The following is a 17,313-nucleotide window of genomic DNA, read 5'->3' on the forward strand; positions in this document are numbered from 1 at the left end:
CGCCGGTGCTTCCATTGTTATTACACTGTTAACTGTGCGTTAAAACAGCGGTACGCATCCTTAACGCATAAATGTATGAATTTTTAAGTTGCACTGCTCAACCGACAACCGTACAAACCACAACATGCGCGACATTGAACTGGCCTAAACATTTGCCAATGCGTACGATTCCGGGCTAAGGACGTCTCGCGTTTACGGGGGGGTTATATTTATATATTTTATCTGAATTATAGTTACGATCAAAAATACAGCAAACGAAAGCAGAAGAAAACACAAACGTCAATCGTTATCGACACAACGTTATCGTTGCGGGGTGGATCCGGTTTTGGTTTTGTTTTTAGTAAGAGTAGCCAAGTTTAAACACTGTCCCGCGTGTATCCTTGAAACCGTTGTCGAACAGCGAATTTCGCATTCATTAAGATGTTGATTAGTTTTCGGCAGGAAACACGAAACACCCAAATTCTTCCGATGATTGAGGTAAAGGAAGATGAGTTTGATTGTTTTGCGTGGTTATGATCATCTGCTTTTGCCAATGCTTGACCTTTTGTCCCAAACGGGGCATTTTGGTTGTGTCGTTTTTATTTTTTTTTATATAAATTAAGAAATAAATATATAACTTCAATGATTTTCTTCTTTTTTTACTATATATTAATTCAATTTATTTTTTGTTGATGATCTTGGAGATGATCTGTAATCAAGCTATATTATTATTATTATTATTATTATTATTATTATTATTATTATTATTATTATTATTATTATTATTATTAGAGTATTAGTGAAATATATTTTATAAAAAATAACCTTTCTGACATTACAGTCAACTTATCCATGTTTCAATGCGAAATTAATCATACCTATCCAAACAAATTCCCTGTCCAAAAATGCGATCAAGGCCAAATTTGTTTGGTGAAAGTGATTGACTGAAGCCAGGTTTGTGTTTCATTCAGGGTTTCCTTGGAGTGTTTTATACATTTACGAAGAATCAATAAACTAAAGTACCGATCAGCGTTCAGTATCTCACAGCTCTCGGAACGCTCTTCCAACTCCATTGGCGGATTTCCACATTTGGGGCACCATTGTAAACAAATTTCGTACCCCATAATTAAAAGACTACATCATATCAATAGCCACCCTAAACTACCCCCTACGAGGATAAACGTTAGCGTGCCTTCATACGTAAGATTATGTCATATCTTTGTCGTACAATATAAATCGATTTGTGAACGTTAATACACCGAAACCGTTTGTTTTCCCGCTTATCGTATGCACTTTTAACTTTACCCGATCAAGCAGGCGCGGGTGGGGTTTTTTTTTTGGTTTGCTTTTGGGGTTCACTTTTAATTCCCACCCTTCATTGTTAATCCAGCCACCGAAAGACGTGCGCGTGATAAGCATTGATTTACAATGGTACGATCATAATAAATGGACGAACAACATTCCCACTGCAATGGTTCGCCTGTAATCGTTCCATTACTTTAACATGTGTCGTGTGACGTCGTTTTAACGCGTCTGATAATAAACAAAGCGTGCTGGGGTGGAATTGTTTCGGAGTGTGATTGTATTTGCAAATCGCCGTTTTATTTCGCGCTGTCCGGCAAAACGAAAACTAACATTGCACGAACCGTCGAAGGAGTATTTGTGCGAGCGCGATGATGACCCAAGATGACCTCTGACACCTGCTATGACACTCATTAGATCATCTATTTGTGTTTGTTGCTTCATCGCCGTTTGGAATGGAATCCACAGAGAAACAGGGTGAGAGACAGTGTGCCTCAGGCAATACCATTAGGATATCTAAACGTAAAAAGATCTTCTTTGGTGACTCCGAATTTAGACTTCTTCATAAATCTCATAATGATATTACAGCTCTTATTATCAGTTTTAGTTATTTACTCATGAATGAGCTGTTAAATGGCATAGCACCAAACAGCGTGAGAACGAGTGTACACACACGCACTGCTTTTGTGACCCTTTTCCGAAGATCATCTTCATCGCCGACATAGGTTCGAACCGCTTGGACATGGTTTGGGCCAAAGCAAACAACGTTTACTATTGACAATTGCTCAATTTTAACACACGTGAGGATGTACGGTATAGCTGCCCAACTTACTAACCAATGACAAATGGTCTGGAGTGGAAAACCCGTACAGATTGTGGTAAAGTAATCAACAGAAATGTGCCTTATTTCACATGTGAGGAACATTTGGAACCATTTCATATAATGTGTTGATTTACTTTTATTCCGCTTCGTCGTTGTACTGTTTTGCTATTGAAAATTCTACGCATTTCTTCAATCAAACGGTTTGGAAGATTTGTGTTGAGGTGTGAAATTTGGCATGCAAATCTTCTCTGTAAATATTGAATGAATTTGACTAACAAACGTTATTACAAAAAATAGCATCTGGAACAGATCAGATGATCGGTTAGTAAGAAATGGGAGTGCATAGTATTCTTTTTCGAACCTTCGGCAAGAGAAGATCGTCTCCATGTCGTCTTCTTTGGACCCCTTAAAGCATACTTGACGAAATAGTTATTTGTATTTTTATAGAGATTTTGGAGTTTTTGGGCATTAACCGGCACAAAGTGGATGTTGTTTTAGTGGGATTTGAGTAACGTGGGTCGATTGGCGCAATATCTAATGTTCCATTGTTGATCTAGCGATCCCATGAGCAAAGTTTAATTAATCCTGCAATATCCTGGAGGAGCATTTCTATCCTTTTTCTAAAGGAGCTTTTGTGTGCGCCTAAAGGTAAGCTATCGCCTTACATTGCATACCTTTCAGGGAAACCGTACATTCGTTGAAGAGTATGTTATGCAATTCCATGACAGCTTGACTAGTGCATTCAATTCATCAATTAATTACATTTATATGAATAGTTCTGCTATATTTTATTTATGTTTTTACTATAAGTAAAACGGCCAGGCAATAGTTCTGCTTTTGTGAAATTCATAATTAGTGAAAAAAGCAGGAATGGGTGCATCGTTACCGTTATTCGGAAGGAAATGGAGTTATAAATGCATCTGGGATTTTGAAATAAACACAAATATCAAAATAAGTTGCAGGTTTCCAATCTTCAAAAATTATCAAATTTATATAAAAAAAAACTCAAAAGATATATTTTAACTGGAGGTCTAGGCCTGCCATTTCTGCCTTTCTGTGACTTTATTTACCCGTAGCTGAATAGTCAGTGAAATGAAATTATAAAAACATATTTTGAAGTCTTTTTCCATACATCTTTCTCGCACACGTAATTTACCATCTCGAAATGTCAACTTTATTCGATAGTTGCCAAGCCCTGTATTTTTTGACAGCTCTCCAATCGTACTCGGGCGCGATTTGCTACTTGGGGAAATTTTGTTACCTCGAACGTGTAGCAGCCGCTTAATAAACATTAGGTTTTCGTCGACCGAGGAGGGTGGAACGTTTGACACTTGCGCTTATTGATTTTGCTTTGCGCAAAATTAATTTTTAGAGAGTTTCTGCACCGTGTCTCCGTTCCCAGTGCTGGTGCGTATCGGTTCTTCATCGGTATCAGTATCGCCCGTAGTGGTAACTATTGGCTTGCTGTAATGCGTGCATACTAAGGGCCTCACGGAAGGTGCCGTCACGACGTGAATCAGTGAATGATGAAAATGATGAGCTGTAAATAGTGTTGTGCGGTGTGTTAATCATCCCTCTCTCGTGCGGTTTGCTCTAGTCCCGGTACGCTAGTGCACGTTACTTCTGCAACTTGCAATATCTGTGGTTTTGTGTAGGCGTTTCGAGTGACAAAAAAGGCGCACCAGCAGTGCAATCCAAGTGTGCGTGTGTGTGGCCAGCAATCCGCCGTGTGTTTCCGTGGCCCCGGCTAACAGCAGCATGGAGATAGTGCGGGTCGTTTCGGACGCGTTCTGGTCGACGAAAGTGTGGCTGCCACCGAACACCACCTGGGATGATATCCGGCCGGGTGTGCGATCGGACGTGAACCATGCCGACTACCGGCACCTGATCTACCCGATACCGATAGCCGCGGTAATAATCGTGCTACGTTGGGCCGTGGAACGGTAGGTAAAAGGGAAGGCGAAGCGCAGAGGTGGAATGGCGAGACAAGCAGCCAGGCGGTTCGCTGACGATCGCGCGCCGCGTACACACATAACCTCAATCGCGCACAAATGCCGTTGCACAGTGTTCGCTGTGTGCGTGTGTATGTGTGTGTACACACATTCAGTTTGTCCGATGGTGGCCTCCCGTATAAGCGCGAATTTCAGATCGATGTTTGCACGCCGCAACAAATGTAGTGGCGACGGTAGGAAGCAGGGTATCATATCATCCCCCTGGCCAGCCGCTATGCGGTTACGCCCTTATAATTTCGGAAGAAACGGGAGAAATCATTGAAGGAAGAAAAATAAAGAAACACCCGCTCCATGCCCGGTTGCTTGGTTCTGCCTTTTTAACAGCACAATTCAATCCGGTTGTCCATAATGCACCGTCGTTACGGGACTTTGTTGTTTTGTGTTGGAAGATAGAGTCAACTGATTTAATACAAAAACGATGGATTGAAATCTCAGTTTTGAGGCAGCTACGCATTCGTATTATTGATTACTGCTCCAGGAGAATGTTGTCCGCACTAGGGTGACGGATATGCAAACACAAACCATTCACACCCTTCTAAATGTACGCATGAAAAAAAAGAAACACACACACACACACGCACACTCATGGAGCCCCAACATGGGTATCCGATTGGATTTTGGGTTTCTTTTCATTCACCACAAAACCGTTGTGCTTTCTCTGGCCTTCATTAGCGTTCATTCCCGCTCTCGAAAGTATCGCTTTCTCTCTCCCGGTTAAGCTGTCAAGTGCATAGTTTATGTTTATGCTGGACCGGAGCCGGTCGCTGACAAATGTGCACTCAGAGCATGCTTGGATCGTACCGGCATTAAAGTATTGTGGAGGGAGAACCCTTTAACCATCTGGTGTGTGTGTGTGTATGTATGGATCGATCACTTTCGAATCCCTCCACTGCGAAGATCAATTGGTTGACCTCCAATTAATAATGGAATTCTTCTAATATAGGGTCAATGGTGATTTTCAGCCCTTAATGACATCTGTATGGCGGGTTTTTGGAACTGTTTTATGAAGGTTAACATTTATATTTAAAATACATTTTAATATCTTTTTAGGATTGCGATCGAAAACCAACAAAACCCGCGTTGCGTGACTTGCGCACGAGTGAAATTCCAAATTCACGATGAGCATGCGGGTACGACATACGATTCAGAAAAGTTTCGATCACCATGATCCAGCGTCCGTGCCGTGCGATAAGAATCGTTGACTTCGACCTCGAACGGTTCATTATCACCCTCATGTCTTGCTGCCGATCTTGGGTTGGTTTTGGCACCCTTACTACCACCCACTAGACACCCGACGGAAACGTTGGCGGTTTCTCGTGCATGTATGACCGACACGACCACCATTAGCATCGCGCTATGCATGATTGCTGCGTTGTCGACACGTCTATCGAAAGCGAAGGCTTAGAATGTAACTGATAATGGGTAATCTAATCAAGCAAAAGTCACGCCAAACGTTGCAAAATGCTCCCCAACAAGTATATATATACGGCGGAGTGCGTGCGTGTCGTCGGTGCGGGGATGAAGTTATTGATGATAGGCCGGGTGGTGGTTATGCAATATGGAATGGGAATCCGCGTGTCATCGTCATCGGTCATAAATTGAACAATGGGTGAGCGGCGGAGTAGTAGCAGTACCGGGGGTATCGAAAACCGAAATCGGGTAGTAGAACATGGAATTTTTACATTAATCGTATGATTAAACGTTATCACACTCACCGACGTACTCCTTTTACAACAAACTGTATGCTATTGTCCATGTATCGCGTTAGAATTCCGTAGCTCAATAGCATAGGGAATTATGTTCTGCGCACGTTGAGTGACGGTGAGTCATGTCTGTGCAGTCCGCAGGTCACCATGAGGGTGTATCGGTATTGAAGAAATTGAACGTGCTTCGTCATACTTACCCCAGTTCCAATTCGTCAGAATCGCTGAGTGATGTCATATGGCTGGGTGGGATGATTGTTTTGCGTTCCTTATAGGTCGGAAACATAATGTTTTGACTGGCATCAGTATTGGTGCTCGTGAAGTTCGAACTTTTTTTGTGTAAAAAAAGATTCATTTAGTCATTCCTTTTTACTATGAACAATAATAGGAATAACCTTCCAGATAAGAACCATCCGCTTAAGCTGATTGTGGTGACCTGAGTGATTGAGGAAGGTTGTAAAGTGGAAAAAACATAAAAGTTAACTATGCTATAAACGTTGCAATACAACAACGAAAAGCTGCACAGAACAGGACAGTGCATTTTTGTACCACGTTTCAACCCATTACTCACAACATTCTGATGTTGTTGTAGGTAACGTGGGCAAAGTTTGTAGAAGCTGTTTGCTGTTGTTGTGTACATTTGCTGAAACATTTACCTTTTTTGGCTTAAAGGTACAAACCTTCTGAGCAGCACCAGTTATTTTATCTTCTGTTTCTTTATTTTGAATCTTATCCGCTTGGTTCACTGCACAATGTTTGCTGTTTATTTGAGCTATTTACTTATTGCATACTGCTAAAATTGTTCTACAATACTATTATTGGAAACAAAATTCGTAAAACAATCAAATTGATGTTACCTCATCAAACAGAGGTCATGTTTCTATTTATTTATTCATTTTCTTTTTACTTATTTCATCACAAATACCTTGAATTGCTGCACCGGCATCCAACTTTTACTGCCCTCGATTACATTATCTTACAGTTGATACTTTTGTGAAACTCATCTTATCAGCAGCGATAAAAAATAGCCTCATGAAACAGCGGAACAATTCAAACAGAAGAATCCGTTATTGCGCATTGTAGGTTACAAATTATGCGGTCGGTACAGAGTGCAATAATGTTTGCATTTTATTTAAGTTTACATGTTGGATGTGGTAAAATCACAAGAGATTCTTATAGTTAAAGTAAAATTCAACCCAAAATCGTACACAACCCATTCGACTTATCGCTTTGCTCCATCTCGTACAAATGTATTATCTTTTACGCTGATATATGCCCCTCTTGGATATGCCCTCACTCTCCCCGAATTCCTTGATCCTAGACAACCCCGCCAAGCAACGATAAGCGTTCAGCGGTCCGGGAACAAAAAACTACTAGGTACACCGGGGCCGAAAAAAAAACCTCGCCCCCTCCGCCAAAACACGCGAACCTCGTTGTGACTCGCTATATTCGTTTGGTGCTGCAACCGTCCGCATGAGGGAGGGATTGTTTGACGCACTACGGAAGGCTCGACCTCCACTAGTACAGGTGCGCTTAACATTTTGTTTTATCATAAAACGTGTCTACGTGTCATTGCACGTACATCATACGATAGGAATGTAATGAATGATGATCAAAGTGCTGTACGGAAAGTTCTCTTACTGGCGCTTCGTTACTAGGCCACTAGAATGTGAGTGTCGTTTGTTAAGCTTTTAAAATTCGTCTATGACGACAACAATGATCAGCAAATGGAAGACAACTAGCTTTGGTTTTCTTCATTCGATGACTACAACCATTTCATGCCAGCGTCTTTGTTTTTTATTTTTTTCGCACACCTATCCAAAGCCAATGCGTCAGGGCTTTCAGCTGATAAGTTATCGGCCCCAATTAAGCTTTTATCGGATAGGGTATTTTTTTTTTGAGAATCTTCTCCCCTCACAAGTTGCGTTGAATCATTTCATATCAATGATGGAGACTTTTATGAGAGTCGTTGGCTCATTATCAATGTCCAAAATAAAGCGAGACACTACCCTTCCCTACATCAATATCAATCCCATGCTCCCAACCTTCTGTTTGTTTTTCCCAACTCCTCGTACCATCCCTTGGAATTCCATCATTATTCACTCTTAAATTGAGGCCATGGAAAATATGTGTAACAAGCGTGTACATTGTGTCGAACATTGGTCCAGCTGGCGGGATGCGCCATTCTCCGATCTTCGGGCCGGAATAAAATGAATCATTTTGGGGCCGAGCAGAGATTGGTGTCTCTTGCATATGAAATACATTACGCAGAATTTTCAAAAAAACTTTCTTAGTCACATGTCTTATCTCTGATCGCTTGACTATTTGTTTGTATCTTTGCAGATATTGGTTAGCACCGATCGGTAAGGCGATTGGAATAAAGAGCACCGGACCAAAGCCACCGAGACCAAATAAAGTCCTCGAAGCGGCATACAATGTCAACAGCCGGCTTAATCACAAAACGGTAAGTTTGTTAGTCAACTGATATCAGATGTTAACGCTGCAATTGGTTAGTTGAGTAAATTTTCTTTACTATCAATGGTCGGCAAATTTGTCCTTTCTTGCAGATTTGCTTTACCGAGCGTGTTGGTTTATCGTTCTGATGAAGAAAGCATACTGCTCGAGAAATGAATATGCATTACCGAATGATCTTTTTCCTGCTGTGCTTGCGGAACATCGGCTAGCGCATTTCGCAGTGACTTACACTGTTCATACATAAGGCATGAAAGTACACTTACACTGTTTATACATAAGGCATAACACCACATAACCTAACGGGTAAGGTTAAGAAGCCAAACGTGGTCAGTTTGGGTAATGAAACAACCCCCCGATGTACAATGGTTTGGGTTGTTAATCATGCTGGTAGCTCGTGGCTGTCAACAAACCAGCAAAAGCGGCACAGTATCGCCGGATCGAATGAATCAATTTCTGTGGCAATCGTTTCGACCGGAAGCGATAAGCCACTCGCACACTCGCGCTGCCCACTTTCCGCTCATTTTTCCGCCCGTTTTTGTTTCCAAATCGTACGATTGTAAACAGTATTTACACTAGCGGGAGAGATTAAAGATTGGGAGCAAGAAATTGCTCCGGATGTCCGGGCTGTCTCATACGGCAGACAGGTTGTGTACGCTGTGTCGGAGAGGAATCGCCGGACGGAATTGCTTTCCCGACACCCATGGCCTCCCACGTGGCACGTGTAGTTTCACTGATTGATAAAGCCGGGTCGGTGGTAGTGGTGCTTTGCACGGCAAACGCCCGAACCGTTGACTGGATGTTTAATAACATGCAGGATCGATTAGACAGAACAGCAAACACACAAAAAAACTAGTCATCCAGCAACAGTAATTACACTCCGTCACGAAACATCACATACTATCGAACATGGCGCAAAATTCACCCCTTTCTTGATGATTACGATAGAAAAATGCATCTTTTTAGGTTACAGCTTGTTCTGTTGTAGCCCCCATGCTTTGTGCTGGTGGATTAGCGCTGGAATACAGAAATGTACGAGTTTTATTGTGATTTATTTTGTGAGACGCAGAGGACGCGTCACCGCGAAACGGGGAGCGTTCGCCGGTTGGGTAGATCGATAAATAGTTCACTTAATCACGCAAAAAGCCCGGTCGGAATCGTTGGTCACACCACCGCGTCTGTGTGTGTGTGCGGTGCCAGCCAGTCGTACTCGGCCGCTTATCGTTGGATCGAAACGACGCGTTTCCTAATGGCGAGAACGGACTATTAATGCCAGCTTTTGGCCATACGCTGTGTCCTGTTTTGTTTTGCCGTGAAAAGCTCGCCCTTCTTTGTGTCCATTTGCCGTTGCACTAGAGCGTTTAGCCAAAAGTTACTAGCACAGCGACTACCAATGCTCCGTAATTTTCGACGACGCTACAAAGGTCAGTCACTGCATATAAATCATATATGTATACTTTTTATTTTTGGTTGGGTTTTTTTGTGAAGGAATACATGTAACATAATTTGGGCAGAAAGACGCTTGCTTTTGGGAAGCCTTCTAAAGTACATGGGCGGTTTTCGTGTTGCCAAAAAGCAGAACTCAACGTTAGCGTTTTCGGTAACTTAATCAAACCCCAGGACACGGTTTCTTAACCACGGCTTTTATGTTGTGTGCTTCTTTACAAACTAAATTTTGGACGTTTTCTTATGGAAGCAATTCTACTTGTTTCCATCTTTCAAGATATTCTTGTATTTATTTGTTGAAAGCTATTCAGAAAATTCTATCCTACACGGAGAATGAAGTATCTCTTTCAAGGGCTTAGGGAGATTTCCACGCGTGTTTGGATATTTTCATGTTTAAGAATTGCTTTTGTACATATTTAGGCTTGATCGACCAAACTTAGAAACCCTTAACCTCATTTACTAACGTCTGTATAAGCCTTTTATGATCAATGTTTGTGATAAATCCACCAGATCCTGAGCATCCAGAGAACTTCTTTCTGTAAATGTTTATTTTTGCCGGACGCTCTTTGCATTCCACGACATAATCTCCAACTTTGAGTCGTCTAGACTTTACTGGAGCAACGTTTCCCTCAACATTCCCGCCATTGCATACTTATAACAATTAGAGAATGCACAAGTAATGATGTCACTGCATGCAATTTAACTCAAATTCAAGCATTCCAAGCATCTACCGTAAATAATGAATAATTGATAGCAGTTGCACTAGTCCAATTTGGACACCATGCAGTACCAGACATCTCTTCTGTTCAAAGTGAATATGAATGTAATAAAGTTTGAATTCTGAACTTCTTTCGGAGCAAAGCAAAGCAATAAGCTGCACTAGCAGACTGACTAAAAACTGGCAGAATATTTAGGAACTTCATCAAACCTGCCTGTGTTGGTTGTGTACCAACCGTTCCAGGGCTGGTTCGCATAAAACTTTGGCCATAAGGCACCCAAGAATGGTGACCAATGGTGAATACAATGGCCAGACAACTGCACTTGGGGTTGCGACCAAGTCCGCCACCCTACGTAACGCCTGTATGGTGATGTATGGACCAGTCCGTAACGAAGAGGTGTCTCCAAATCAAACAGATTTTATTCACCCAGAACCTTTCAGCGTGAAGTATCCGCCATTCGCTTGGGCAGTGGTCCCTGTTCCCGTGTGTCCAGCGCTTCCAGCACCACCATCCGTTCACTTCCTTACTGAGCAGCAGCTTATTAGCCATCGTCGCAACGATATCGTTGACTCCCATTTGACGATGGTGACGGCGGAAGACGTAGAATTTACGTCGATGGAATATTTAATCTGATGCCTTCGCTCTCGGCGAAGCAAAACACACAACCACGATGGTGAATGTGCGGTAGATAACTAGAATGCATAGTGGTGCGCGTTTCCATAATGTTACAGCTCGCGACGTCTAGGCAATATGGCGAGGTGTGTGACGTACCCGGTGTACCGGGAGGATGTTTGTGGGTGTACACCCCATATAGCCGGTCGTACGCGAGTCTCGTGTGCTATCTTGCCGCTGTGTATCTCTTTCTGCCTTGTCGCCTACCCCAACCCGTACACACTGCCTCCACATCGCGGGCCAAGAGATTTCATCCAATCGGCTCGGTTCCGTGTGAACGGTAATGAGATGGACGGACGCTCTTGCACTTCATCACCGTTGTCCCGCGACAAACGCACCCGTTTGCGCTAGGGAATACCCAATGGTGAATTATGCAAAAACTGCACCGGAGGTTGTGCGATACGATCGTGCGATCGTTCTGAGACGAAACATGGCGCTGCTGTTTGTTGTTGTATGCTGCGAAATGGTGCGATTACAGACCGGAGATTATGTAAGCAAATGTTGCTGTTCTGCGAGCCAACCGACGGCCATGTTTCAAACCGTTTAGTGTCGCATGCTGGACAGAATTCGGTAGGTTTCAATTTAGCCAGCACAGATGCAGAATGATGGACTGGAGGATTTATTTGTTCCTAACACTCCAACTTGGTTTATAAAAACGCTATCAACATCCTTATTTTGAAGTCTAACGTGGCATCATTTTCAGCAACTATATTGACGTAAGATATGCAAACCACTTTGAGGAAAGTCTTCGTCAATCAGAACACAACAAGAACTCAAACTCTGGAATATTGTGACCTAAACTTACATCAATACCGTGATATGGAGCACCATGCATATTAAAACAACCACTGTTCAACGAATTCTTATTGTTCGAAGACGACAGACCGAACGGAGCGAGAATAATCGGCGTAAAATTGTCCAATAGCGCACTAATGAAATTATCATGCAGACGGTCAGCCCGCTTGGCTTTCACTTGATTTCTCCTTGATCTAGTGAAGACATACGTATCAGAAGGGTTAGGGTCTACGGCAGTATCAGCAGTATATGCTGGTTATGGTTGTCAAAATTAGGGTCCGGGTATCTAAATGACCTCAGACTTGTTTTTTTTCCCCTGAACATAAATGGGTCTCGTATGAGATTTTTTTTATTGTGTTTGTGTTCTACTTTACGGATATTTTTTTGATCAGAATCCCTTTTTTCTACCTCTATTTTAAAAGAGTCGCAGCTTTCACTTTACAGCTTTGTCCATGCGAGAACAAAAAAAATTGTCATCAACAAGTACACTTCAACGGAAAACAGTTAAAATCAATTAAAAAGTTTATTATACATTCACCAGCCGTGTTGAAAGTGGTTGGCCCAACAAACGACACTAGTTTTGCTCATGTGCTGTGTTGTGCGCCGCAGCACGTTCAACGCAATTTCTTGCCTCAGTTTCCGATTCCGAAGCGTGGAATGCGTTTCTTCACAGGCCGCTACGAATACGAAAGTATCCATTATACTCGAAATGCCAAAAATACACACATCAATAACATTTCATAACCCCAATCGGTGGGGGGGCGGAGGGGGGTGTTGGGGGCGATATAATCTCCCAAGAAAGTTAAACAAATGGAAACAAACGCTGCACCGGAGGCGTATGCATTGCTTACACACAGAACGTTATATATTCTATTCTATCAACAGCTCTTGTTGACCTCTAGGCGCCTCTCTTCGTTCTACGGTGGACGTGTGCCGGATCGACCAAGAAGAATCGGCTAGCGGTGATGGTGTGTGCTAGATTTCTGGAGCATGACGAGATGCCTGCGCTATATGCTGATGTGGAATGTTACCGAATAAAACGAAACAATTATTCAAATGCTAGCGAATGGCGCCAAGGGTAGAGGGGAACGTCGTCGGGGGTGATTTTGTTGATTTAGGTCTTCATTTTGCGAACCAATTTCCAAGCGGTGGTTCGCGTGAAAGCGTACCATTTAACAAATGGAATTAGTTGGGTAAAATCCTTACGAGCGACACAATCCTGGTCACGTCACCAGATGTGCTTTACCATGCAGTGGCTGAAGTGTTTCCGAACCTTGGTGGCAGAATCACTGAAAGCGATCACCAGTATAGATGAAATTGGTTTTGTAGATCTCGTCACAAACCAATGTCACCAAAACGTTACTTGCAGCTGGACTGTTTTGCTTTTTAAACGAATGGTAATTGATCTTTACCTCGACGATGTCTGTATGTTTGCTTTATTCGTTTCTCTTTAGCTTTCACCGCTTAAAGTTATGCCGCGTGAACCATCAACGCTTCGTATTGATTGTTATTCCAACAACGGAAGACCTTGTTGCTGTTAGTAAAAGGCAAATTCGACATAAAATTCCAAGTTTGCCGACTTCCGAGTGCATATTGTTTGCACCATTTTGTCCATCAGTTTTTGCGCACATCGTCCCACCAGGGACAAATTCGCTTTCCAGATGCGTTTGTTTGTACTTTCAAGCAATAAAATGGTGAAGATATTTAAAATTTTCAATTTCCCCTTTTTCCATCGCTCCAGATCGTGCGGCTGATGAAGCAGGTGGATATGACAGAGCGACATATCGAATACTGGTGGAGACGTCGCCGGGCACAGGATAAACCAACGACGCTGATCAAATTTTGCGAAACGTCCTGGCGGTGCATCTACTACACGTACAGCTTCATCTTCGGTTGCATCGTCATGTACGATAAGCCGTGGCTCTGGGACATCAAACATTGCTGGTATGGCTACCCGCACCAATCGGTCACAAACGACATCTGGTGGTACTACATGGTTTCGATGGCCTTCTACTGGTCGCTGACATTCTCCCAGTTCTACGATGTGAAGCGAAAAGATTTCTGGCAGATGTTTGCCCACCACATGATCACCATACTGCTGATGGCACTGAGCTGGATGTGCAACCTGCACCGGGTCGGTTCGCTCGTGCTGTTGGTGCACGATTGTGCAGACATTTTCCTGGAGGTAAAATGCGTTGGACAAATTGTCCAGCTTGTGTTTGTGTCGCCCATATCCTTATGAGTAATTGGGATTTTTTTTTACAGTCCGCTAAGCTAACGAAGTACGCACAGTATCAGAAAGTGTGTGACACGATCTTTGCCATCTTTACCGTTGTGTGGATCGTGACGAGATTGATTCTCTTCCCACGCATCATCTACAGTTCGTCTGTGGAGGCGCCACAGATTCTACCAATGTTCCCGGCGTACTACATCTTCAACACGCTGCTAATACTGTTACTGGTGCTGCACATATGCTGGACCTATTTGATTATGCAGATTGTGAAGAAGGCACTCAAATCAGGACAGGTACGATTGATCGTCGGCAATGTTGCCAGCATGGTCACTAACGTTATGCCAATTCTCTCCACAGATGGATGGTGACGTGCGGTCCGATTCTAGCGACGAGATATCCGACAGTTCGGAAAATTCTCGCCCACTCCTATCGAACGGTGGAACACCCAAGAAACAGCCGACCAAGAATGGAACGACAAAGGCGAGCAGTGTTGGTGCTTCCCCGAAGAAGAAACAGTAAAGTGTGTCGCCGCGATACCATTTTTACAGGTTGGCATGTATGTGACCACTCATCACCTAGAAGCGCATCACCTGTAAACGTACCATAAAATATAGGCTGCAAAACAAAACAAATTATTCTGGGGCCCGGGAGCTTAGACGGTTAGACAAAACTATGTGAAATCAAACAACCACATTTCTATTGTACTGTTTGTGTTGTATCTGCTAAAGCTAAAGCTGATCATCTAATATTGCTGCTATAACAAAACCATGAATTCCTTTGTAAAAGATGGATTTCCCTAGAAGTTTATATCGATAAAATGGACGAAAGAGGAATTCAAATGTTTTGCCTCGTTTAAAGATAGTAATAATACCGGTGATCGTCATTTGGTGCAACAAAACCGGACGGTTCCATATATGTTACAGAGCGTACAGAAGTTCAAGAAAGGGACGTTTAAAGAAAACAAATTGTGGGCAGTTTACGAAAAACCAGTTATTTATAAGTATATTTTGTTTGATCGTTTTTTTTCCTGCTATAGAATACATTAAAACGTTTGAGATAGGGTTAAACTAATGGATGCATATCCTTCCTTTGCGTTGGGGTCGGATGATGAATCGCAGTGCTTTCGTGCGTGTAACAGACGCGGAATAATCATGTTTGTACGAACAAATAGTTTTAGGAAGGAAAACGGAAATCAAAGCAAGTGAAGAAATGAGTCGAAAATGCAAAAAAAAAAACTAGGAATAAGTATTTATTAGCTAAGAAAAAGAAAACAAAAAGAACGGTGGAAAGAAACACACGGAAAAAGTGATTTAATGAAAAAGTAAACAAGTAAAAAACAAATGGCAAAACGTTTGATCGGTGAACAGGGGATGAATTAGAAATGAAAGAGGGCAAGATGAAGTTGCGAAAATCGCAGCCTGTTTGTGTTGAAGCAAACTTTCACGTTGCGAGAGGATGAACATAATAAAAGGTTTGGACGGGACGACGAAAAGAAAACTGAAAAACATACAGTTTCGGTACGTTTTACACCGTGTGGCACCGAAGCCACACAAATGCTCGTTCAGCCTTTTCATTGTATGTCTTTGTTGGGTTTGTAATTCGGCTAGAAAGGGTGTTTTGAGAGAAAGATGAAGATAAAGAATGGCGATACATTCCGTAAACCGCCGCCTGTGTCATGCCTCATTTGCGCCTAACTATTTCCAGTGCATTATTCATTTGTTCAGTGACTATTTGATACGATCACAAGCGTGTGAAATTAGGAAAGTTGTATAGTTTAAGTGGTAAAAGGTAAATTAGTTTGCCGTTTGAGATTGAGCTTGGTGTTGGTAAAACATGGAAAGGTCTAAACGATGCTTAGTTAAATACTCGACAAGTCACAGGAGCTGAGGTGAACCGAAACGAATGGCTTATCATTCTTTAACATTGGTTATTAAAGCATTAATCAAATTTTCCCAATTAACAAACGTTCAATAAGTACAATTTAAACCAATAGATGACTCATTCGGTATGTGTCGTGTTGTTAGGGCCCCAAATCGTTGTTAATATTTTTTCGTCCTACCAAAGCTTATTTTTTAATTAATTGGTCAGCAAAGAATGTCAAATCCTGCATCGAGACGTAACACAAAGTTAGCCCAAAATATACCCTCCGTTCGATGTTTGGTTACCTATTCATCCTTTCCCTTTCGTTACATCCATGATAAGTCGTTGTATGAGCGTGAGGTTTTGTACGTAGATGTGAAGTCCCGTGCTTCAAAATATATCCTGTATAAGACTGCTTAGCAGAGTGCAAGAGAGATGGAGATGGAAATGGTAGAAAACAAAACGCTGCATATTGCAATGCTGCGATCGGTGATAACGGGGTGGCAGCGAAACTAAGAGACAACAAGAAAACACTAAGTAATGGTGAAAGAGTTGTAGATAATAGTAAAATTTTTATAATCCTCCGGTTCACTATGAAAGGGATGAAAGTCCTTCATTTTGAAAATATTCGCTTGAGTGTCCTTACGCCAAAATGTATTGAATCGAACACTTCTATTCTATGTTCGTTTTTTTTGTTTACTCGTACAAGTAACATTAATCATATTGCCGGTACCGCAAGATAAAAGATAAAAACCGCCACTGGATCGCTCCTAACCATCACAGTTACACAATCGTTCCCTCTCGTTCGTACGTTGACGGTTGCTTTTGGTAGTGTTCGCTCGCGCATAACGATTTAATCGGAAGCGAATCCATTTACCAGCTAATTTATATAGATAAATGTTCACAAGCGCATTATTAACAACGTGTAATACAAAAAAATCATAAGTAAAAGCTCTTCTTTCGCCCGTCGCAAGTGCCCCGACGTAGGGTGTTTGAAATGTTTAGCGAAATGATATGAGAAATGTTAAGCGAAATGCATCACTGCAGAAATAGGGAGTCAGTAGTTACGAACAATAAAATCCTGTTTCTTGGGAACAACTAAAGGCCTGTAGGAAATGTGTATTTTTATTTATGATGGCATTTGAAGGAGTAAAGAAGTTTGACTGTGACTATCGGACAGCTGATAAGTGTAATGTATGGTTGTATACAGATGTATACAAGATTTGGGGCACAATATTGAGGTATTTCACATATGCCAGCTGATAATCCAACACCAAACAACTCTTCATTAGATTCG

General features: G+C 42.1%; 1 protein-coding gene across 1 annotated transcript; it reads left to right on the forward strand.

Annotated features, from left to right (window-relative positions):
* Positions 1–3,862: 3,862 nt before the first annotated feature.
* On the forward strand, positions 3,863–14,675 carry LOC128719840 (ceramide synthase 6). The gene is made up of 5 exons (XM_053813479.1): positions 3,863–4,047; positions 8,163–8,283; positions 13,665–14,108; positions 14,189–14,449; positions 14,514–14,675. The coding sequence occupies exons 1-5, from the start codon at positions 3,863–3,865 to the stop codon at positions 14,673–14,675; spliced, it is 1,173 nt and encodes a 390-aa protein (XP_053669454.1).
* Positions 14,676–17,313: the final 2,638 nt, after the last annotated feature.

Source organism: Anopheles marshallii, chromosome 2 (genome assembly GCF_943734725.1).
Source record: "Anopheles marshallii chromosome 2, idAnoMarsDA_429_01, whole genome shotgun sequence".
NCBI lineage: Eukaryota > Metazoa > Arthropoda > Insecta > Diptera > Culicidae > Anopheles > Anopheles marshallii.

Excerpts from the sequence above, each read along its gene's own strand:
- LOC128719840 (XM_053813479.1), top strand. The coding sequence starts at position 3,863 with ATGGAGATAGTGCGGGTCGTTTCGGACGCGTTCTGGTCGACGAAAGTG. Across the intron at positions 8,284-13,664 it reads GCCGGCTTAATCACAAAACG|ATCGTGCGGCTGATGAAGCA; the intron begins GTAAGTTTGTTA and ends CCATCGCTCCAG. Across the intron at positions 14,450-14,513 it reads AGGCACTCAAATCAGGACAG|ATGGATGGTGACGTGCGGTC; the intron begins GTACGATTGATC and ends TTCTCTCCACAG.